The sequence below is a fragment of the Mesocricetus auratus genome, unplaced genomic scaffold, assembly GCF_017639785.1.
Source record: "Mesocricetus auratus isolate SY011 unplaced genomic scaffold, BCM_Maur_2.0 Super-Scaffold_6730, whole genome shotgun sequence".
NCBI classification, from domain to species: domain Eukaryota; kingdom Metazoa; phylum Chordata; class Mammalia; order Rodentia; family Cricetidae; genus Mesocricetus; species Mesocricetus auratus.
The window spans coordinates 110,377,091-110,401,658 of record NW_024429184.1 but is presented as its reverse complement, the minus strand read 5'-3'; the positions used below and the strand labels follow the sequence as shown (position 1 = coordinate 110,401,658).

At 45.2% G+C, this 24,568-nt stretch overlaps 1 protein-coding gene across 4 annotated transcripts in view; it reads right to left on the bottom strand.

Annotated features, from left to right (window-relative positions):
- Positions 1-24,568, bottom strand: part of Mcc (MCC regulator of WNT signaling pathway) — a 389,841-nt gene that overhangs the window by 181,128 nt on the left and 184,145 nt on the right. Inside the window, exon 1 of one of the 4 annotated variants that reach the window (XM_040741855.1) lies at positions 177-1,681. The exons of the other annotated variants lie outside the window; for them this stretch is intronic. Coding sequence (XP_040597789.1) covers positions 177-221 — 45 coding nt within the window. The 5' untranslated portion in view covers positions 222-1,681. Of the gene's footprint in view, positions 1-176; positions 1,682-24,568 lie in introns of those variants that run through there. 4 annotated transcript variants of the gene reach the window in all.

The window sequence follows — 24,568 nt, the reverse complement described above, 5'->3', positions numbered from 1 at the left end:
CCGCTAAATATAAGTCTTTGAACATTTAGCTTTGGAATGAATCCTCTGCACTGACTTTCATTGCTCTAAGTCTAAATTCTCCAAGAATACATTTGAATAAAATCAAATGCTGCCATCCAGCCAAGAAAGCAGCTCGCAGTGAATGTTCTGCAGTAGCAGCACACAACTCAGCTTACCTGTGCCTCCTTTGTGAAACGTGCCTGGATGCAGCCAGTCTGCATCAGATCAGAGTTGAATGGTACTGCAGGGCCATGCTAATGTCAAGGTGCCAAGACAGGTTCCCTTAGACAGGCCTTTGACACAGCCAAGACCCCCCAAGTTTTCAACTTCCAATAGAAGAGAAGACCAGAAAGCCATGTTAAGTTCAGGTATTAAAAATAGAAAACAACCTGAGTTAAAACGGGACTCCTTCCTGCCCATTTCCTCAAGGAAACTCTATGCCACACCCAGCCTTGTTCATAACAAAGTACTTGTGCGTGGATTCCGGATGTGCAGACTGCAAGAAAATACAAGCCACCAAAAGCAGCTTCAGGTCTACAGCAAATGATGCACTGGAGATGACTGACTGTGGGTGGAGGCAGAACCACGGTTGATGCAATTAGTCTGCACTGGGCTGGGTGCCTGAGGCGCAGGGGGTCTCATGGGAGCTGCCACCAATGACAGTCCTAAAAAAACCTGCCTGAAGTCCTGCTCTTGGGCTCTGCTCCACAGTTCTGGAATGTTCAGAGTAGATGACTCTGCTCCTATTTGTTCAAAGCAAAAATGGGCTCCACTGGAAAAAGGAAACCGATTCAGAGAACAATGCACATTCTAATCCTTCCCACCCCATAGTCGGTTTTTTTTAAGGTACAGTTTCAGTACACGAGGTAAAAAGTCAAAGAAGTACCCATCTCTAAATGAATTACCTGCCTCCCTGTTACTTAGATTCCAAATACAAACACATGGAGGTATATATATATCATCTTACTTGGTAATTAAATCTTATTTGGCCCCGCAAGTGACTTAGATTCTAAAAAGTGAATGAGAAATACACACTTTAATGGAACTTAGCTCTTGAGAACTTACATTACTCAATAGTACGTATAGGTACTAAAGGAAGAAGAGTGAATAAAATGGTGACCGCGGGTTTCACACCATGTCATCTAACAGCACAGTGCACTGGGGTCTCACTGCCTGATCACCCTTTGCATGATGGGAATGCCTGAGGAGAACCAGAGTCTGCAGAAGCTTATCTTCACTTCAGATGGGGCCCGTCTGCTCCTCGAGAGAGATCACTGGTCATCACTTACATTCGGCCAGTGAACTCAACCACTCAGAGGGGTCATCCTTTCACTTCAAAATTACAGCCCCTACTGAGGCTCCAACTTTGAAAAAGCAGAAAGCCTGGAGGCCTCAGTGCTCATCTGTCCAGTTTAACTCTAGTTAGGGGAGCCTGAAGACCGCCACGGTCTGTCAGATACCCAGGAACATCTGAAGATGGGGCAGCGCCAGCAGCTTCCCCAAACCGTTTCCCTGGTTTCTTAACCTGGGAAGCCTGACTTCCTCGTGTTCACTGGGTCCTCAGATTCTCCAGTCTGAATTCCACACAGTCATCAAGTCTGGTGTGTATTTCTAGAGATAGTTTCTTCTAAAGCAGAAACACTGACAATCGAGGCTATCTCATGCCCAAAATGTTAGAATTTAATTACTTTTCAATAATAGCAGAAAAAATTTTCATGAATGAGTATGATTTGGGTGTCATGAAGGGAAAAGCAGAGGTAGAGCTTGGGGGGGTCAGAGGGAGGGCAGAGGGGTCAGAGGGAGGGCAGAGGGGTCAGAGGGAAGGCAGAGGGGTCAGAGGGAGGGCAGAGGGGTCAGAGGGAGGGCAGAGGGAGGACAGAGAGGGGCAGAGGAAGACACTGTTTTGTGGATCATCCCCCCTGGGATAAGAACAGGGAAATCAGATACTCCAGCTAGCTGCCAAGGTTTCACCTTGTTTTGTTTTGGAGAGAGACATCAAGAAGGGAGCACTAAGACCAGTGAAATGTCTCTGTGGGTGAGTGATTGGCTCCCGAGTAGAGAGAATCTACTCCAGAAAGTTGACTGTGACCTCCACATCCACTCTGAGGCATGCTAGCACACACATGGCCTTCACACACACACTGACAGAGAAAACTGAGGACTGACTAAGGAACTCAGCTCTGTGTGGCAGCCGTCATCAGGGCTAAGAAAGCAGCTAAATAAATAAAAACTCCAAGGCTTTAAAGGCAAATCTTGCTGCCAGTCATGATGATGCACCCTTTAATCCTAGCATTCTGGAGGCAGAGGCAGGCAGATCTTTGAGGCCGGCCTGGTCTACAGAGTGAATTTCAGGACAGCCACAGTTACGTAGCAAGTCCTTGTCTTGAACCCCCACACCCCATAAAAATATTGCTCATGAAGTTGCCTCAACTTCAAGATTTTGCCATTGTTCATTTTAAATTTTAAAAGGCAATGCTATTAACACTGAGTTCTAAGTGGAGTCAAAGAACCAACCTAGATGCTGTGTTCTCAGTGTGGAGCTGACAACTCCTCTTGGCATCCATAATGCCTTTGCCCAAGTCTTAAAGTGCGTGGGGGCGGGGGATAGAGGACAAAGACCAATGGCTGCCATATAACAATGTCCTATTTCTACATTTCTGTGAAACGTTTGTTTAGAACTCAAAATTCTCTGAGGAAACAGCAGGAGGGAGGGAAATTGTTCCACTTTACTCAGTAACATCCGAGCAGTTTCAACCAAGTGTTGCAGAGATGGGGTAATTGCGCTAATTTATGGACTATGTTTTCCATTGTGTCCTTTAACGTCTAGTTTGGTTCTGTTTTATGAGACATACATCATCAACAGGATGTGTAGCTGCTTAGAGAGCACAGTGAGAAAGCACTGTTTCTTTGCAGACAGCCTAGCTCAGGCTGGCCTCCAGCTCGTAATTCCCCTCTTCTACCTCACAAAGGCTGGGGTTACAGTCATGCTCCTATGTCTGGGTCTTTTCATTTTTTAAAAATCAAGAAGCTCACAGACTACTAAGCAGTAAGACCGGCAGCATTTGTTTCCGTGTTAATAACAAGAGGGTTTTATAAAAATGTATTTCATAGCCCCGGGAAGAAGTCTGTTATGGGACTGCTATAAGACTATTTCAGAGGTTGGCTGGGTAGTGGGTGTTATGGGAGCCCCGGCTAGCAGTTCTGAGATGAAAACCTCAGGGTTCTCTACTTTAGCCCCTCTTGTCTGGGGAGTGCAATCCATGTTCTCCTCTTCTCTTCGTATGTGTCCTTAGCTCAAGATCGCTGACTTACAGGTCTGCTGCCTTGGTAATAAAGCCCAGATGGACTTGGGGTCTGACACATGAAAATGTAACGCGTCTATGGCAAACACCTCAGGAAAATGGCTGGCGTAGATGGAGGCTAAATCTGAGTTGCTTAGTCAACATGGTACATGGATTCATTTGTCCTGTTGATATTTCCCACAGTGAAGTGCCAAGTCCTCTCTGTTAGAACCCAAGCATCAGTGAAGACAGAGTCCAGGCTGGGTGCTGCCAGATCTGATCATCACTTGGTCTCTGATATCCAATGTGGTTTTCGATGATTGGTTATCCATGTGGAGCTCAGGGTGAGATTCCGCACAAATCTCGTCTGGTCACTTGTATATTATCCCTCCAGTGGCCCCTTCCTCCCTACTTTTCAGTTCCCAGTTCTCTCAGCCTTGGAGTTGAATCTTCACATGGTCATGAAGCAGGTGGCAGACAGCTCCTGCATTCCTTCTGGGAATTATTCTGCTCCTCTGTCTGACAATTGAAGGTTCCCATCTCAAAAGGACAGTCACACTCCCCCTCCTCTCAAGGACAGTGAGGCTTGGCATTGGGAACTTAATGGAATTAACACACACAGAGAGAAAAAGTCTCTGCACTACAACCAGTCCTCAGGCTTCAGCCTGAAGACGATCACTCCTTGACTCATACAAGCTGACCTCATTTCTCTTGAAAACTTCTCTGAAGCATGTTTCTAAACTTTCAACTGACAGGACTCAGACTGTATTGGACAGAGCATCTTATATATAAGGCTACGTGTGAGGGCTGAACCAGTCTAGACCTCTCAAGTTAACAGGACATACATATCATAAGAGCCATCATTTCTACTCTCATTTATACAGTTTGGTCACACCAAACCATGCACTCTCTAGTATGACTTGTTAAAAGGTCAGCAGGACTATCTGCAGTAAGGATGCTTTAACGGAAAGTGCACAGATATCACATTCCCTTTCCTCCAGAGTCTAATGCCAAGGATTTCTAGGCTTCTAACCTTACAGAGAGAGATCTGGACCCTTTCATTCACTGAGTTTACACTGCTTATTGGTGAAAAGCATGTAAGAATGCTAGGATTGGCCAAAACGCAAGCCCAGAGCCAAAGCCTCGTGACCAGAGGGCTGAGAACTGGAGTGCACACCATGTTCTATTCCATAAATGTCTTTAAAACTCTTCTTCAGAGCCGGGCATTGGTGGTGCACGCCTTTAATCCCAGCACTTGGGAGGCAGAGACAGGTGGATCTCTGTGAGTTCGAGGCCAGCCTAGTCTACAGAGCTAGTTCCAGGACAGTCTCCAAAACAATACAGAGAACCCCTGTCTCGAAAAACCAAAAAAAAAAAAAAACTCTTCTTCAGGTCTAGATTCAAGACTTTGGAGTGATAGGTATGTGGATTTTACACAAGCCGTCCTCCTTTGGCTGTGCATAGCAATAATCACAGAATATAAACTCAAGAACCACCTACTGGTCTGTGACTAAATTGGTAGCAGAATTCACCACATAGTAATCATTTCCTCTTTTTAAGATGCTACAAGAAGGAAGGAAGGAAGGAAGGAAGAAGGGACGGAGGGAGGGAGGAAGGGACGGAGGGAGGGAAGAAACAGACTGACTGACTCTAACTCACCAAGAAATTGGGCCTAGAAGGGAATAAATTGACTCAGATCACTGGGTTAGGTGACAGAACATACTTATTCTATCTACCCTACAACACTGATACTCCAGAATACCACTCAGCCTCTTACACAGGGCACCAGCTACCTGCCATTTTCTTGGGTGTGTTCTCTTTGTTGATCAATGTGCTGTTCAGAAATTATTTAGAAATAACTTTACTGGCATAACAATAACAGGGTTTCGGGTATAGAGAATATTCTAGGGAAACTCAAGTAACTATTACTGGTTCTCCTGAGTATGAAAACACTGGCCAGTGACTAAATGTGGCAGATTAACCACACAGTAACCACTTCCCCTTTCCAAGAGTGGTGGGGTGGCAAAAATAGGTAAGAGTAAGAGAATGGGAGTAAAAACATTTAGGGATTATTTCAAAAACTTTTGGAAAGAAAAACTAGACATGATGATTCTTGGTTTAGCTTATTCAATCCTGCCAAATAATCGCAGAGGAGATACCAAGAAAAATAATTTGATCTCACATAAGCACAAAGAGTTCCTATTAAGAGAGATCGTATGTTCCAGCAGAGAGGGGCAAGGGGAACCAGAATTCAGTGAGAGAAAGACACTGAGCTTCCTGGTCTCTCTTAATTCCTGATATACATTAAGAATATCATCCTCTCATCTTGACCACCTTTCCTAAATACCAGGGAAGTATACAGACACAGTGGGTTTGCAAGCCACAGGAAACAGACACCCGGAGCTTTGTATTAGGGTGGGATGGGAGGTATTAGATGAAATATGAACATTGAATCTCAATGCTTTTATTAGTTGGTTTTCTGTTACTGTAACAAAATACCTGAAGCTGGGTACTCATTTTCAAAAGATTTATTTAACTTCCGATTCCATACGATCAAAGCATGGGATTAAGCTTCAGTGAAGACTTCACAGTCATGACACTGTAATAGCAGAAATGCATGAGAGAGAGGTGAACACAGTGTCAGACTGATAGCTGCAGAGGTTCCAGAATGCTCAGCCTTGCTCTTGTCTAATAACTCTTTCCTGAAAACTAACCCAAGGTCCTGTGAGAACCACCTTAGTATCGTCAAAGACCAAACTCCCAGACCCCACCGAACCCCCACTAGCTCCTACATTCATTTCATTAAAGGTCCATCATTTCAACCCTGACACACTTAGAACCAAGTCCTTAACACATGACCCTTAGGGACAAAACATCCCAACCACAACAGGAACCCTGGCCCTCTTCCTCCTCCAAAATGTTGTTGCCTTCAGTGCGTAAAGACACCTCCAAAGAGGGATATTTGAGTACACTTCTCTTGGGAATAGAAAACACCCCCAGTTATTGTGCAGATGTGGAATGCCCAGATGTTTGGTTCCCAAGTCCACATGTAGATGGGTGCTTTAGGTAGGAGGAAATGGCTCAACACTGTGTCCACAGAATTCCTCCAACAGAAAATAAAACAAATCAGGTAACTGGAGAATCAAAGGTTCCTCTGATAAACTACACCTAATACCTTTTCCTTTTCATTATTTAGTCTCCTTTTCTAGGGCTAGCCTTTTCCCCTAGCATGCACAACAACCTTTGGCAAAGTGCCAACACCCAAGACACTTTTTCCCACTCTTGCTTGCTTCTGGTTTACTACAGCTTTCCTGTTCCTCTCATCCACCTAGCTCCCAGCTGGGGTCTTTGGGACGTTGTTCATGCGGCCATGCAGTGATGGGGACCCACTGGGGACAACACTTGGCAACAGTAACCAGTGCCAGGGTTGTGTCTCTAGTACAGGCAGAGACAGCTGCAAATACATGAGTAAGTATTTCTTTGGAAAGAACATATGGAAATGTTAAACTTATCTAATAGATATGGCTTACCTAATAAATGAATTTCTTAGTGGGAACATGCTTTTCTCACCCTCAAACAACTATGTAATAGGAATATAAAGATGGTCTTAATTACCAGTACACTCTAAACATGATGCAGTCATCTACAGTTTCAAGAAACACACACACACACACACACACACACACATACACATATATATAATAAATAGTAGTTAAGTGTCATTTGCTCATAGACCTACATACTGAAGCCAGCAGGAAGGAATACGATCTATTTTTATCTCTGTTGTTTCACTTTGAACAAGTGAAGGAAATACTCCGAATTATCCAACACTTGATACAAATCTCTGGAATCGGAACGAGAATGTGCCTAGCGTGCACTCTGAAGTTCAGCTTATACATCTTGAAACTTCAGGAGTCCCAGCCTAAAAAGAAAACCTTCAAATAACATTTCCAAATATGACATTTAGTTCCTTAGAATATGTCTTGTGATTGAGAATTTACGTAGTCTGCGAGAGAAAATGTCAGGCTCTAAAAGGAAAGAAAATTTGTGTGAATCCACTTTTACTCTCCTCGTAGAGAAGCGATTTTACCCAGCTGAGCTGCCGACTTCTCCTGGATGCTGAAAATAAAGTCGGCTAACATTGAGGAAAGATGCTCCCTAAAGCTAGGAGAGCCACATTGCCCTGTCGTCCCCTCCCCAAACACTGCCTCTTATGTTCCCATAAGCACAGATACATACTCCAGTACAGCTGAAAAAAAAAGCACTAGAGCAACAAATTGTCGCAAAATCCAGGCTCTTTGTTGTTTACCCACCAAATTCTGCCCACAAGTATAAACAAATTAATATTGATAAGTCAGTGTGGGTTTAAACACACATACACACACACACACACACACACACACAGAGTAAACAATCTGAGTAGCTCTTCTTCAATGCACATATAAAGTAGCACCCCAACCCCACAGAAGCTCAACCCAACCCCAACCTTGAGAAGCAAACCAAAGAAATCTCATCTTTGTTTTCTCAGAGTCCTTTATTGTGTTGTTGTTGTAACCCAACACTTCAGTCTCCACAAGGCATCAGCAATACAACTGGTCAGACACAAGTGACGGGTACAGTAGGTTGAGCCCTGGCTGCCACCTTTTTGCAGCAACCAAGGGTGTAGAGGCTACAAGAAAAGTTCCACCAGGTGACAGTAGGGTTGGAATCCTAGTGGGGGCTGTGATGCCAAGCTCTTGCTCAGGGACCATGCCCCCTCTCCCAGGCCTATGTAGCTTCTCTAGGTTCCAGGAACAAATGCCTCACTCAACCCCAGCTTTCCATTTCCTCCCTTACAGCTCCCCTCCCCCCAAAAAAGGAAACTCCAAAGGGATTTAAGTCACAAAGAATTCCTGCAGAGACAATCTAAAGCCATTCAATCACAGCCACTGTCACTTGGAAACAGGAAAAAAAAGCCACCAGGAATAAGGGCCAGCAGTGTAATCGGCATCTAATGGGATCAGAAAATGTCTGGGTGTCTGAGCTTTCCTGTGACACGGAGGCCAAGGAGAACAGGAATGACTTCAGAGGTTTGGAAATATCTTGCTTAAAAGGCTTTCCGAGATAAGATCCTGGCCACATGCATTTCCCAGGGGAAAAAGACCAAATAAAAGAGAACCAAGTCTTGGTAGAAGAGACAGAAATTTCAATTTAATAATAGAAGATGGTTTGCTGGCAGGGCATTTGATAAGTAGAAAGAAAATAACGTTCAGCCAGAATTTCTAGACTGTGGACAAACCAAGATCCTAGGAGTTTTAAGACTCCAAAGGCAGTTAGAACGGGACGCCATGGGCTCTTTCTGAGAACACAGACTCACTGGAAACAAATCCTCACCCACTGGCATATTCTTTTAATTGGCAAATTGAAAACTACATTCTCCCCAAAAGCAAGCTCTTGTCAGAAGTGAAGTCTCTACTTGATGAGCAGGAAAGGCATGATGTAAAGCTGTGTCCTCACCCCAGAGGAGGGAGGGGAGTGATGTGATTTTGTGGGACCTAAGGGATTTGGGCAATAGTTTCCAGAGAAGAGGCAGAGAGAGTGTGGGGGGGAGGGTGAACTGACTTTGGGGAGATCAGGAAGGTCCAGGGAGCCCTCTGGTAGGTAGCTTAGGCAGGCTTCTGGAAACGTGGAAAGAGGAGGCAACTCTACGGATACAGACAGTGGCTGTGAACCACGCAGGTGAATCCTAAGGAGAGACATCGTCTCTGGCCTCCAGTTGTCAGCTTTTCATTCATCGTGTAAAGTTGTCTCGTCTCTCCTGAGGTTACAGCTGGAAAAACACCCTCCTGTCCTAGCTTGGAAGTTCTGAGTTGTCTTCTGTAAGCTTCAGGCTGCTCTGTAGACCTCTCTGCCTCATCCTTGGAATGGGAAGGCAGAGGCAGAGTTGTAGTGTCCCCAAGTCCTCAGGGACCTTGCAGGTCACTGACATACACAAGCACTGAGGCCAGGGAGGATGTTCCCTGTGACCTTCCAGAGGCTTTCTTCACCTGGTCCCTTGTGTGGTCTACCGCAGAGCCCTTTCTGTCTTCCCTCCTCCTCAAATAGTTTGTGAAAGGAAGGTGTTGGGCACTGGAAAACTCTGTTAGGATGTGCTCCCTAGCCCAGAACAGCTTACAACTGGGGAAGATGGAGCTATAGGGAGTAATACTATCCAGGCAGGGACATAATCACACAATAGTCTTTACAGGAATCTGGAAAAGGGTTCCACCACCAAGGGTTCTCTGGAGCTGGGAGGCTGTTGGCAGATAGAGAGCAGACCACAGATGGACATCAATCACCTTGGCAAACTAGAGAAGGAGATGGGAGCACGGGCCCTAACCTGTACACAGAAATGGCTGCTGAGATGCCCCGTGACATACTCAACAAACCGAGGATGCTGGGAACGCAGAACAGGACTCGGCGGAAAAACAGCAAGAGCAATGCTTTCATTGCCAAACTAATCCCAAGCAGTCACTCAGCTGCCTACTGGTGGATACTCCCTTAGTCAGAGTTTTAGGGGGAATAAAAGTGGGTGTGTGTATGTGGGGGGGGGGCAGCACTTTAAGGAAGTCTTGAAAAGTGCCCCAAAGAGACTGGAGGACTTGACTCCAGGGAAAGGAAGTGAAGACCGGTGTGTGCGGATGCAGTCTTGTAAGCAGGAAGGAAGAATGCGCACCAGGGAGATACTGTATTGTCATGTATGAACACGCATCTCGAAGGCTGGGCCTGGACCTTAAGCAGAAGCCCTGCACAGTACAGTGTGGAGTGTTACACAGGACAGCAAAAGCAGGCCTTAAGCATGAGTGAGACACCCCAAAAGTCCTGAACTCAGCCTCACATACACCACTCTGATGTGGGAGGTCCTTCTGTACGCTGTGAATATGTGTTGCTTTCATTGGCTGATGAATAAAGCTGATTTGGCCAATGGCCAGACAGAATATGGCCAGGTGGAAAATCCAGAAGAAGTCAGGGAGATGCCATGTAGCCACTGAAGGGGTAACATGCCAGGGCATTACCTATAAGCCACATTCATGTGGTGATACACAATTTAGTAAAAATGGGTTAATTTAATTGTGAGAGCTAGTTAATGATATGCCTGAGCCACTGGATAAACAATTATAATTACTATTAGACATTAGAGTGGTTATTTGGGAACTGGTGGGTGGGACGAGAAACTTCCCAAGGTCTAGAAATAGTAGAGAAGGGCTTACATTAGAAAGGAAAGGCTCAAGAGAAGGCTAAGAAAAAAAGTGAGAGCAGAAGAAAAAGGCAGAAGGGAGTTTCACTGCTCAGTAGCATTAAATGCCAAATGAATCAAAACAAATGGACACATTGAAGGAGGTAATTAGACCTTGGATGGGGGTGGGTGTTCCATTCAGTTTTAACCTTGAATTACCATGTCCTTACTACCTGGTTAAAGACAAAAATATTAAAGCATACATTTATCTAGGCAAAGTAGATACATGAAGGTAAGATTTACCCGGCTGCTTTCAGTATTTTCCTGTTTTGAACCATGGTTGAACTTATAACCACACACACACACACACACACACACACACACGCACGCACGCACACACGCGCACACGCGCACACGCACACACGCACACACGCACACACGCACACACGCACACACGCACACACGCACACACGCACACCCCCCCCAAAAAGATGCCATAGGTTAGGTCTGCTTGGTCCAATACATTTACCTCAAATGGCCCTGAATAGTGAAGTCTCTTTCCCTCTACTCTAACGGTGGCTTTTTCATATGAGAAGACTGTTCTCTGGTTCTTGATTGAGGAACTGCCCCCCCCGGCCCCCCAGCACCTTTGCTCTGACCTAAACGGCTGATTGGATGCCACCTTCTTGGTGGACTCAGGAAGGCATGGGTGTGCTGATCAGTGCAACTGAGTCCCATTGGTTTTCACTACAAAACCACTCTCCAGTGACGGCGTAGATCACAAACAAGATTCACTTAGGACCAATAAAACACAGAAAGCCCCCACAGTGGGCAGGAGATGAGGCTCACAGCAACTTTGTGGCTTTACTGAAGTCAGCTCAGATGAAAACACAATTCCTTGTGGCCCTGTGATGAGGGAGGTCAATGCAGTGTGGAATATAATATATTTATTTACCAGCGAAAGAACGTGCACGCAAGCTGAAAGGTCAGAAGCATGGCAGGCTTCCAAGAGACAGGGTTTTCTTTTCCCTGACTATCCCATCTCCGCCCATCTCCCTATCCCCGCCCTTTTGGGCGTGGATAGTTTTGTGGGCTCACCCCTACAGCGCTGTCTCGCTGTCTGAACCAGCTTTCCTCTCCCTTCAGAGGTTTCTATAGAGACAAGACTTACTTTGGCCAAGCCCCAGCCTTATTCCTTCCAGAGTCCGTTCTCTGATGCTTGCACCTAGCTGTTCCCTCAGTCATTTCTGCTCCCACAGCACCTTTTCTCCCGCCTGGGTCACCCCACAACATGTGCTCGGGGAGGTCAGGCTGCCTGTGTCTGGGTATTCCGGGGATGTACAACGCTTTTGCTGCCATTTGGTGTTGGGGCAAAAGCAGGGTAACAGTGTTGGCCCTACCCTGCTCGCTCGGCCTGTTCTTCCAAGACCAGGCAGGCAGATCTGGCCTATAACAGTCTCACTGAGTCACCATGTAGCTCTACAGGGTTGGTTTCACCATCTGCTAAAGCTCTTTGTTTCCAGGATCTGCAATAAGACACGCCTCTTCAGACTATAATTCACAGTCTTCAGAGTGCCCCAAAGTAAAACAAGAATGTAAAACAGATTGCAGAATTCAGGAACCGTCATCAACACCTGGAAAGGAGGGAACTTCCCAGGCTCATTAAAACCCAGAGGAAACCAAAATAGAACCCATCTCCCCACCAAAACAGAACCCATCTCCCCACAAGGCCAGTGAGGAGCTGAAGCTGGTCAGTGAAGACTGACCAGGATCATGCCAAATGCTCTGTGGCTACCTCAGAGGACAAGAGGCCACATTATCTGTGAGGAGAGTCACTATGAAGCACCTTCCCTGTGAACCTTAATCTCTCCTGCAAAGATGACAAGAGTAAGTGACAGCTCAGATGTCAGGAATGGGAAAAGTCCCCGAGACAGAGTAGCCCAACCTCCTTGGTTCACACAAGGAGAGGGAGCTGAGGGAGAGGGAATGAAAAACCTCGTTCAGAGGACTCCCAGCATGACAGGAAGTAAAGATCAGACACCATTTCTTGAGACAGCATCCCAAGGTAGCATCCCGCAGCGTCTCTAGGCCTGCTCCTTTATACGCTGGTTCCTTCACACAAACATGCCTTTAAGTTTCCAGACCTTTTCCATGATCCTGTGTTCCTGCTATTGGAATCTTAACATCAGTCACAAAGTTATGTCACACACTTCCTGAGATGTGCAATGGCGCTGTTTACATAAGTGGTACAGGGATTCATGTCAAACACCCAAGGGCTCACAACTGAAGAGGAAGGCGGCCAACGCTAGAAAAAGCACGTGGCCTTTTCTAACGGGCTGGGCTCCCACTAGCACGGGTAACTCTATCCTACTTCCTAGGCAGCAAAGACTGGAAATTCTGGGGTCAATCCAAGTTCAAGCTACACTCACAAAGTAAACTTAGGAAGATGGTCTTAGAAAAACACAGCCGGCAAACAGGTATGTGTCCAGGCACATTGTTCTAATAAACTCTCCAATGACAGTGCTCTCCCCCGTCATTCCCGTACACAAAAGGTTTCTTTGTAGCTTTTCCTCATTGTCAGAGCATTTATATCCGAGGCTCTCAGAGCCACTTTATCCTTCACCCAGATAACAGTGTGAACTCAAGAATCCTAGTTGTCACACCAAGGTTTGTGATTGGCCGGTGCACTGACCACAAAAATCAGGAAGACAGCACTTTGGGGCTTGTCCAGATGGTGTGAATTTTCCTGATTTTTGTGGTCAGTGCACCGGCCAATCACACATGGCTCCTTGTCAGTGGGTTGGTTGATTTTTCTCATTCACAGCTGAGACCAAATACCTGCCGAGAGGCAACTTAGAGGAGGAACGCGATGGGGGACGCCCTTCTGCATGCTGTGAATATGTTTCTCTTATTGGTTAATGAGTAAACGCTGACTGGTCAAGTAGCCAGGTAGGAAGTACAGGTGCGGCTACGAGACTAGAAGGATGCTGGGAAGTGGAAAGGCAGAGAGAGCGGTCACCAGAGAGGCGCTATGTAGCTGTCAAGGAAAAAAGAGACCTAGGTTTCACTGGTAAGTTGTGACTGTGTAGAGATACACAGATAAATAGAAGTGGGTTAATAATTAAGAAAGAGCTAACCAATAATAAGCCTGAGCCATCAGCCAAGAAGCTTATAACTAATAGAAGCTTCTGTGTGTTTATTTGGGTCTAAACAGCTGCAGGACCTACCTGGCCAAACAAATTTCCATCATCAGGAAAGATTTGTTCTGATTCACAGTTTTGGAAGGGATACGGTCTAGTCTATCAAAGTATGAATGGTCAGTTGGCGGAAGCACAGTGCTAGTCACATTATTTCCAGAGACAGAAATTAGAGAGAGGACAGGAAGGCTGGAAAGGCTGTTACATATCAGAGCGGCCTTCCCTGTACATGTGCTACACTATAACCTCCTCCTAAAGATTCCACAATCTTCCAAAATAGTGTCATCATAAGTTGGGATCCTTAATCCCAGTGACTGGAGGTAGACACAGGTGTAGTTCTGTGGAGTTTGAGGTCAGAGAATTCCAGACCAGCTGTGGATAGCAATATTCTGTCTCAAAAACAAACAAACAAACAAACAAACAACAAAAAACCAGAAAGTGTCAACAACTGGGAGCCAAGTGTTGAAACCCTGAAGGCCACTGAGAACATTTCCTATTTGAACCGAGACAGCCATGGATACAAAAAGAGCTCACTGCTATTATATGGGCCATGTGGAAAATAAGCAGCCTCTCTACACAGACAGCACTTACTCAGGCTCAGCCAGTTAACGTAGCTAGGATCACTCTGGGTGTGGCCATACTCTCCCCAACTTCTTGAGAGAAGCCATGAATCCTGTTTCAAATGGGGGCATGATCAATTTTATGTTTAAAACATGTTTAAGCTCTTTTTGGGAGGAATTTTAATTTATCATCTATATTTTATATGTGTGGGTGTTTTACCTGCATGCATGTCTGTGTATCACCACATGTTTACAGAGCCTTCAGAAGCCAGAATAGGCCATAGGATTCCCGGGGGGGTGCACTGGAGTTAAATACAAAGCTGATAATTAAAACTGCTTCACCTGGAAAAGCAACCAAGGGCCTTTAACAGCTGAGCCATCCCTCTAGCCCCAGAATCCTCAATCTCAAAACTGTCAACTGAAGTTGAAAACAAAAAGCACTGTTGTGGCCAACCAAATATGTCCACGGGTTCCTGATGGGTGCGGAACTTACAGTATGCTGGAGGAAGCCAGAATAACACTGTTCAGGGAGTGCAGAAACTGCTTCAGAGGACCAGTGTCATAAACTCTCTGGTGGCCTGAGGGGAAGGAACAGGAACCAGAGCAGAGAAGGCAGTTCCTAAGGTTTCCCTGACTTACAAACAAAGCATTCAGACTCCAGAAGGCCAGTGGGTTAGTGAGCATAGAGCCCCACCCTGGACATCAATGGGGGCCTATTTTCTTTTCCAAACATTGTCCCTTTAATCCCCCCCACACCATCTCACCAACAACTCTGTAGTGGAATCACCTCAACCAAGTACCCTGGATCTTCCCTGCTGTCACACATCATTCAAATACACCCGCTGCAGGTGCCGAGGTGCCCAGCATCTGGTTTCCCTATCCTATCGCACTCTAAGCCTAAGCCATGCTAAAGATATGAGTGAAGTGATTTTCCTCAGATGTGCATAGCAAACATCTTTCTGAGCGTGTGCAAAAGGCTGCTAGCCAGCGAGTGTCTGTTGAAGGGGAGCAAGAGAACATAAAGCCTGTGTGCAAAGAAAGTTTATTTCCGTTTACAGGTCTTTCTGTATTTTGAACCTCTTATTAATGTATTTCTATGAAAATTGCTTTTTCAGAAATACGCGATATATTTAAAAGTGTATTTATCCTAGGGTGTCTAGGTTAAAAACCAAAACATCATCCCATCTCAACCTGCTGCCACACACAATGCACTGAATCTTCTGACAAATGAAAGACAGGATACTGAAAAGTAAACCACAGCAGAATTTAAGAACATCCACAGATAATCTGATACTGTTGCAAGAGTCGAGACTGAAAGGCAGCTGTCAGAACTAACTCAAACAATAGCATGCCTTAGCCTTCCTGCTTACCTTGTCTGAAGTCAGATACTTGCAGTCCTAAGAGAGAGCAGGTGATTTGTCAGGAGGATGTGGTACCTTTAGAGTGGGAACCTCAGCCTGGCCTGCTCCCTTCACCTTTGTCACGTCTGCTGTGCGGCCTGTGTCCGAGAACGTGCGGAGGGTGTCGGGGATTGACAACACAGAGACTCGTTCAATGATATAAAGAAAACTTTAAACAGGCTCCAAAAAGGTTCAAGAAAACCTCCTAAGAAAAGCTCCCACCAGAGAAGCTTCTGCTCTCTCCTCTACCCTGGCTGGTTCTGCTCTGACACCAGAGGTGGATGTGTGTGGGTTTTTGAAGGTGCGGTTAGTCTTTGGACAAGGTCGAGGTCAGGGCGGTTTCCATGGGAAGGCCTTTTTCAGGAACTTATTGTATCATTTTTAGTAAACATGTTTTTACTAAACATTGTCTACAGCTGCCTACTCCCAGGCAGAAGGGGAAGTGGGTCTCTGCTCAAGGTCTGGTGTTCCCACACACCTTGGCACATCCTTAAGCAAAACCAGCTCTTTGGCACACTGATCCTCAATTTAATCACTGGGGAACACCCCTTCTCATGCAGGGCCAGGAAGTATATAAACACAGATGGGAATCTGCAGAGTTAGCCAAAGATCTCCAGACAGGGAAAACACAGCGAGGGGGAACAAAGAAAGTCGAACATGCAACATAGAACTAATCACAGAGAAAATGGAGATAGTAAATCATGAACAGAAGAGACTTTTAGGAAGAGAAAAAAAAAAACCTGACTGTAATCAGATACTGGAAAATACATATTATATACATGAAATTAAGACATTATGAAAAGAAGAGAGCATACTACAATTAAAATGTGGAGTTTTGAAGCTAAAGATCCAATAGAAAGGATTTTTAAAAATGAATGGGGAGATTCTTCCCAAAACAGAGTAAAAGTAGAAAAGGCTGAAAGGGCAGTCTAAGAGTTAGTCCAGAAGGACTAATAGCAATTATTTGGTTTATTTTGTAAGAGGGGCTGGGGCAAGAAAGTGGTGAAAAGAAAATGAAACCAAAATTTCAGAAGTCAAAGACTATCTCCCTATCACAGGGCACTAAGAGTAAGGGACAGCCTGGGATTGTTACTCTGAGGGCCCAAAGAAACACCGATCTGAAGGCAGAAGACACAGCAATCCAGAGCCCGAGAGCAGTCCAGGAAAAGGTAGAGTTCATGTGAGAATAAAAAGAAACAAGAGCTCAGCATGAAGGCTCACAGCAGGTCCTGGAAACAGTTCACTCCTAACAGTATTCCAAAGGGTTATACACTCTTACAGAGGGGGAGGGGGAAGGGAGGGGCGGGGAGAGGGGGACAGGGAAGGAACTGAAGAGGGGAAGGAAGAGGGGAGAGGGAGAAGAAAGGGGACAGGAGAGGGAGGGGAGGGAAGGAGGACTAGACTAGGACTCGGGAGAGGGGGAGAGGTTGGGGGGAGATATGATCTTGAAAGAAAGACTAGTTTTCTTGTTACAAATAAACCAAGCTCATTCCCCTGTCTCTGCTGCAGCTTAACCAGTTAATCCAGATATGAGTCAGTCTCTCTTTAAATTTAACACATTTCTTTACTGATTCCTTGGGAATTTCACACCATGCACCCTAATTCCACTCATGTCCCAGTCTTCCCACATCTTCCCCTCACCCCTGAGGTGCCCCCCGGAAGAAAATTTTTAAAAAGTCAACAACAAAACAAACAAAAAGCCTCTTTGCTCCCCCATCTTTCCCACCTCTCCAGCACCTCTTCATTCATCCTGGTGGCATGTCCTTGGTGTGTCAACCTGGCAAATGTCCATTGCAGTGAGTCACTGGTCTGCTGCAAGGCCTCTGGTTACTGGAACACCATCATCTCTGGACCCTCACCAAAATGCCTTTCATACATCCCATGGCCGCCCTGAGTCACAGCCATCCTGCGAGTATCATTCCACAGGACTAGTCCCTTCAGCTCCAGCAGGTCCCAGACGGGGTAGATGTTAGAGAGGGACAACCCAAGGCACACCTGTGGACCCGGGTGGCAGCTGAGTCGGTCAGTCCAGAGGCCACCCACCTCTGGCGATGGGTTGAGCCAGCTCCCCTATTTCCCATGCCATTAGGGTCCATTCTCCCTTGGTCAAGAGGGTGAGGGTGGGGCCATCTCTCTGGAGTGAGTGGGGCAGCTCTCCCATGAGGGTAGGGGTCAGCTCTGTTGCTGCAGTGTTCCTCAAGAGTCAGGGTCAGCTTTTCCAGGGCCAGCAAAGAATAGGACAGGTTCAGCATGGTCCTCTAATTTCATCATGCACGGATGGTTCCTATGGTCCCCGGGTGGCACAGACCCCAGCTGCAGCTGGACCACAGACCCAGATATATGGCCCTTGGCAGCAGCTCAGGCCTGGGTGACATCCTGGCTCCGAGTGGAAGCCCTGGCCACTCAGAGCAGGCTGGCTGTAGCAGTGTCTGCATGACCTCCAGATACCAACAAGGACACTGGTGTCAGTCCTGGGCTTCTGTGTGGCCTGAGCAGTAACGAAGACACTAAGATGAGACACACTGCTCTGCTGGGTCCCAGGAAAAACCAGGCAGAGCAAGTTTACAAACACAAACTAGTGCCAGCGTATGGCACTGTTACGCAAGTGCAGTAAGGGGAGTAACTGAGATCTGGCAATATTTTGAAACCTAACGGACTTTAAAATTCACAAGTGCTTAGTCAGCCTGATTTACTCATATCAACTAGCTATCCACCAGTAATTTCTGAATTATTCAGAGAAGAGGGCAGAAAAGGAACTAATTTCCTGTGACTGATTTTATATTGTAAGTTGGGTGTGTCTGTTGCTCTGAGATTTCACCACACCCTAAACAAATTGAATCCAAATGGTAGATTCTGATCCAAAGGAAACCAATATGGCATCTATTGCTGCCCTGGCCCTGTGTCTACAATAAAGGATGCCTGTTTCCCAACATTTCCTTGCAGAACACATAGGCGATACCACTGTTCAGTGAAGAAAGCGTGTTCTTACCCCCAGCACACATATCCCTTCATTTATCCAGATTAAAGGAGCATGCGATCAAACACTGTGCCAAGTGCTGAGGTCACACAAGAGACTATGAAATCAGCTGGTCCTGGTGGCATCCACACAGCTGGCAGAGATCTGTGAATTCAAAGTCAGCCTGGTCTGCATAATGAGAGCCTGTCTCAAATAAATAAAACAAACAAATAAAATCAAAAGCCACAAAAGTAAAATGGGAGAAAAGGCCAGCATTTGTGATAAAGGTTCACAAGATGAATACAAGGACTCACCACACTTTTTACAATACTTATTAATGGGAAATCGCTGCAGAGAAAGAGTGGGCACTCCACAAAGAAATAGCCCCAGGAAAATGACCTGCAATTGTCTAGACATAGGGAAAACGTGTGCAGAGGTTTCAAGACAAGAAACATGGCACATCCAAGAAACTCAGAACTTGTGATATTTGATGTTAGGTGTCAATGACAGAATCTGGAATCATCTGTGTTTACACATGCATATGGGGATTATCTTGGTTTTGTTCATGTTCAAGACCTGCCCATTGTGGGTGGCACCATTCCCTGGCTGTGGCCTGATCTGAATAAATGAAAAGAAACTCAACAGCAGAATACATTAATCTCTCTCAGTTTCCTGACTGTAGCTATCATATGACCAGCTGCTTCAAGATTTGATAGCCTTGACTTACCCGCCATGTTGGGCTGCACCTTGAACCATGAGTTAAAATAAAACCTTTGTCCCTTGAGTTGATTTTGTTAGAGAGTACTTTATCACAGCAATAAGAAAATAAACTAAGACAGCATAAATTCAACAAACACATCTATTTGTACTTTGGAGATTCAGACAAATTTATCATTTCCAAAAGTGGCATGTTTGATAAGAATGATGAATTCATGTCTAGGGTGCCTGCAATATAGCCAAACAGTGTCACAGAAGTTAGGTGCCTACCATAGCCATGTGACCCTTGACCTACACCACCTCATTCTCAAAGCTTCAAACACTTGGAGCAGTCTCAGCTTTGAGAAAACACTATGGGCTTGTAAATACAGTTAATGCCACTTTCTGGTTTATACACCACATCATCCTATAAACTGCTTTGCAGAAAATTAAGCTAGAGCATACCCAGAGTCTGAGAAGTGGATGATGCTTTCTTATATTCTCCAAAGTGCCTAATTTCCATCCTGATCTTTACAAGTGGTCAACCAAACCAAAGTGCTGGGTCTGGGTTGGCTAACAATCACTCCATTTGATCCTTTCTAGAATCAGTTGTACAAATTGTGGAGCTGTCACAAATTGACCTCATTTTGTCCTTTCCATCTTGGAGATTGGAGGAAGTTTATAGCCCTGGGGTAAAAAAGCCAATGGAGATTTTAGGGTTAGTACACTCCATTTCAGAGTGTGTGGGATTTTGGCAGACATTCCCGGGACCACTTAGATTCATTATGTTCTAGTATAGCATATAGGAGCAGAGTCAGCCTGCTGACAGTCTTGACCTTAGCACCAATGTGTGACCAATTCAAAGTCCAGAGAGTTGAGGAAAAGATGTTAAAGCTAGAACCTCAAAGACCTCAGTCATGGTGGGGCAGCCAGAGGAAGGGCAGGGGAGAAAAGATGAAAAGAGAAAAGACCTACAGTCATCAAAACCAGGGGAGGGAGCAACCATTCAACAGACCAATTGGAAGGGGAGTAGCTGAAAGAGGTGTGAAAAACAGATTTAATGAGAAGGGAATCTATGATGATGGAGAGAAAAATTGATGTGAAAAGTAGGACTCCTTCAGGAAGGCAGGCACACAGACAAGTCAGAGAAAAGAAGGAGAGGGAGGAATGCAGGGAAGATGAACATGAAGAGCACAGAGCATAAATAAGTTTACGAAGGGAATTTTAGGGTTAGGCTCAGTGTGCGAGAGTGCTCACTTCAAAGGATGCAGACCGTAATTCAAGTCTCTAGCATCCAACATAAGATGCTGAGCATGGCCACAGGGGCCTGTAACACCAGCATTGTGCAGGGCAGAGGCAAGACTGACAAGGCTTTCTAGACTCCAGCCTAGTTCTAGGTCCAGTGAGAGACCCAGTCTCAAAAGAATGAAGAGGAGCAGCATGATAGAAGAGAACACATGGCTTCCACCTATGGCGAGCGCGCACACACATACACACACACACACACACACACACACACACACACACACACGAGTTTTAGACACCTTTAAATGCTGTGACGAAGACATCATTTACAAAAGAAACACTTGGAGACCGAGAGAGAAGTAACAACCAATAAAACAGGTCCAGAGGCAGCAGAAAGCAATTAGCATGCATGTGTACAAAGGAAACCTCTTCCATTCTGACATGGGTGGAAAGAAACCGGGTGGGTGGGTATGTGTGTGAGTTGATAGGTGGATAAGTAGACAGACAAGTAGGCGGATGGATGAGTGAGGAGGCAGATGGGGTGGGTGGATGGACAGACACAGGTGGGAAGGGTATATGGCAGGTGATGAACAGCCAGATGGGTGGATGGACAGTTGAGCAGGCAGATGGCTATGGTGATAGTTGGGTGCATGTGTGGAAAAAGTGAGGGAATAGGTGGGTCCCTCGGTGGGTGCATGGAGTGGATAAGGAAGGTACATGGGTGGGAGGGTGGTTGGATAAACAGATGATACCAGTACAGAAACTAGCAGGTGTGGTGAGAAACTGGGGAAATTAGAACTTTGAAAGTCCTCCCATGAAGCAAGCAGTCAGAACATGTCCTGAAACGGAGAGATCTGATTAGGGATGCAGTCGTTCTAGCTGCTGTTTTGTATTTTGTTCTATTTTGTTTTTTCCTTTTGGATGGGAAGCAGAATTTATGAGTGGGCATGACTCATGATGGAGTAGCACAGCCAATGCCTTCAGGAATGTTGCCTCTACCACTTGTCCAAGGGGCCGAGGCTGGGGATACATTTGATCCTGTAGTCATTCAGGTGAGCCACTACTCAGTCACACACTGTCAAATGCATCTGCACTGCATTTAGTATGAAGTTTCACTCCTTTGAGATACAGATCTTTTGGCAACCAGAGAACCTGAATTTGGCTTCTGCATAGAGTCTCCATTACATTCCCTTTGTTCTCTATCTTGAACCTGTATTGAAAGCAGCATGAGTTCAGAAACACAGATTTCTATCGAAGAGGGTCAATTCCAGATCCTTTGGATCAGCACTCTGGATACATTAAAGACCCAAAGACAAAAGAGAACCAGGGTTGCAGGTATGAAGTTTAATCAGAGCAAGATAGCAAATAACCATCATTCTGGATTGATAACAGTTTTCCAAGGCATTGGTTTTCAAAAAGTTCAGGAGATATGGGGATTAGTAGTTTTTAAAAAAGAGGTGACAGGTTAAAAAAAATCGAATCAAAGAATTTGCCTACCGTCAAGGCAAAAGTGCATGAAATAAAACCAATACAAAGTTTTTATGAGCATGTGAAATAAAAGAAGAGCAAATGTACTTTGGGGGACAGCAAAGTGTTTGGAAGTCAATAGACTAAGATAAACACAACAAGGAAACAAGAGCATTTTAGAGCCCAGCTAAGATAGGAAACAACAATAAATACATTGTTAGGGTATGCATCTTACACCTGGCCAGGGTTTGAGAAGGTAATTAAGCTTAAGAGCTCCTGTTAAATGCTGTGATCCAACACATAAAATAGTGTATCTTATCACTTACTCTGCTTAATTATGCTAATTAAAACCTTTAAAGTAATTTGACAGTAAATTAAGAGACCACATAGGAAGATTAGGATGCGTCCTACTGGGTTTTTTGGTTTGTTTTTGTTTTTTGACCATGTAATTACAGTTTCTGCTACCCATTCTTTACTTAGACCAAAAGATTTTCAATGATATGTTTAACGCCCAGGTGGATGGTATGTAAAAAGACAGAAAGGGATTTTTTGTTGAAAGTGCCCACACTCTGATGACTTACAGTATTAAAAGCAATACAGCTCTCTCTCTCTTGCTCTTACTCTTACTCTTTCCCTCTTACACTCTTACTCTCATCTTACTCTGTCTCTCTCTGTCTCATATCTTATCTCTCTCTCGCTCTCTGCTCTGCACGGGTTGGTTACCTCTCACCCCCCCTTTTCCTCCCCGTCCACCAATAAACTCCACGTGGGATCGTTGAGTAGCAGTTTGTGTCTCCTTACTGGATAAACCTAAACATTTTAACAACATTGGTTCCCTGACCTGGACAGGCTCTCCCTGCGGCTCTGCTGCCTGCCGACCCGGCAGGTGACCACGCAGGTAACCTGTAACATCAGACCAACAGCCCACTTTCCATCAACTGGAACACTACATTTTACATGCAACACCGGCTACGATTTGGTAAGGATCCCCTTTAAGTCAGCGAAACCTTTCCCTAAACCCTAAGGGCTGACCGCTAAGCGTCTGCCACCCTTATGGTGTTTTTGGAAATGTGGGGAATTCATCCAGCCACGATCTTCAAGATCACGGTTGGCCCCCATCGTCTGACAATCATTCTTGGTTTGTTTTCCACGGGCACGGCCTATTGGTAATTTTTCGGCTCCTTTATGAGCCTACGGTGGCTTCTTCACCTTTAGGACGCTGGTTCCTTTTCGGGTGGTCTTTTCCGCCCTTACTAGACTCTTGGGCTGACGAGCTCTGAAGAGTTGATCTGGCCGTTTTATTTTCCTTTAGACCGGACTCATGGATAACAAACCGACAAAGTAAATATGATCTTTCTAACCACTGCCAGTGATCTGGTCGATGGAAGGAGTTGCCCTATGTTCAAGCTTTTCTCTACCTCTCTCCTAAACATTCTCGTCAACATTCTTTCTTCCTCTAAATCTCATTCTTCTAGCTTTAAAAACTCCCGCCAGTCACAGGCTTCCCGCCACATCCCATCGTGGCTAAACCTGCCTCAGGGCGGGAACCACCTTCCACCTGGGAGTGTTCTGTTTTCCTCTCTCCTGTTCATCCCGGTTTAGCGTCTGCTCAGGACACTCAGAGTTTTTCATTTTTTCCCCACAAATGAGGTTTGAGGATTTCGGATTTTTTACTGCTCGGACCCACGAGGGGTCTCTCGGGTTTTATACCCTGGCACAGGCCATTCATTCATTTCTTAGACCTACGGTGGTCACACATCTTTCTGCCTCACTCGTGGAGAAAAAAGACCACTTCTGCTGACAGACGGAAATGTGCCTATAGAGGCCGCCATCTTGGCGATCTAAACCATGCGGCCTACCATGCGGCCTAGCTTAGAAACGTGTTTACTGAGTCCGCCATGTTTACCGAGTGACCTAGCTGTAGACATGCCCACTCAAACCAGCCAGCTTCTGCCGGCAAAGCCTGCTGATAGATACAATTCATTTACTTTTTGTCTCTTTTGTGCTTTTACTTTTGTCTCTAATTTTATCTTTCACTGGCCCTGTTGTGCATGGCTTGTTTATGGAATACTGTGCCTTTCCAGGGTTCCCTGTTCTATCTACAATAAATCTTCCTTCTCATCACTGTCTCTTTAAATCAACATTTTACCCAATCCTGTTTAATGTATCTATATGTATGTCTAAAAAATTAGGTAACTTTAATTCAACTATACTAAATATCAAGTATTTCTGAATTGTTATATCTTTTAAATGATGATAACATTTAAAGTTATAAGGGTCTTTTTAAAATCAACAAAATATAACCCCCAGTTCTTCCTGTAAGCTAGTTACAAAGGTAAAGCTTCTATTACTTCTATTCTCTAGCCATCTATGCGCTTAAGGCAAGTCACTAAAGATAAATTTTGTCTACTAAGATATACTAAACAGACAAACAGTCCTCAAAATGCTCAGAGATCTAGAGAACATGGCATTTAAATGTTTTATTTAAAAGCTTTTTATAACAGAGACAGGTCAGCTACTGGCACCACCCCATTTCCTCCAAGAAGACTGGTGGACACTGAAGAAACTCTG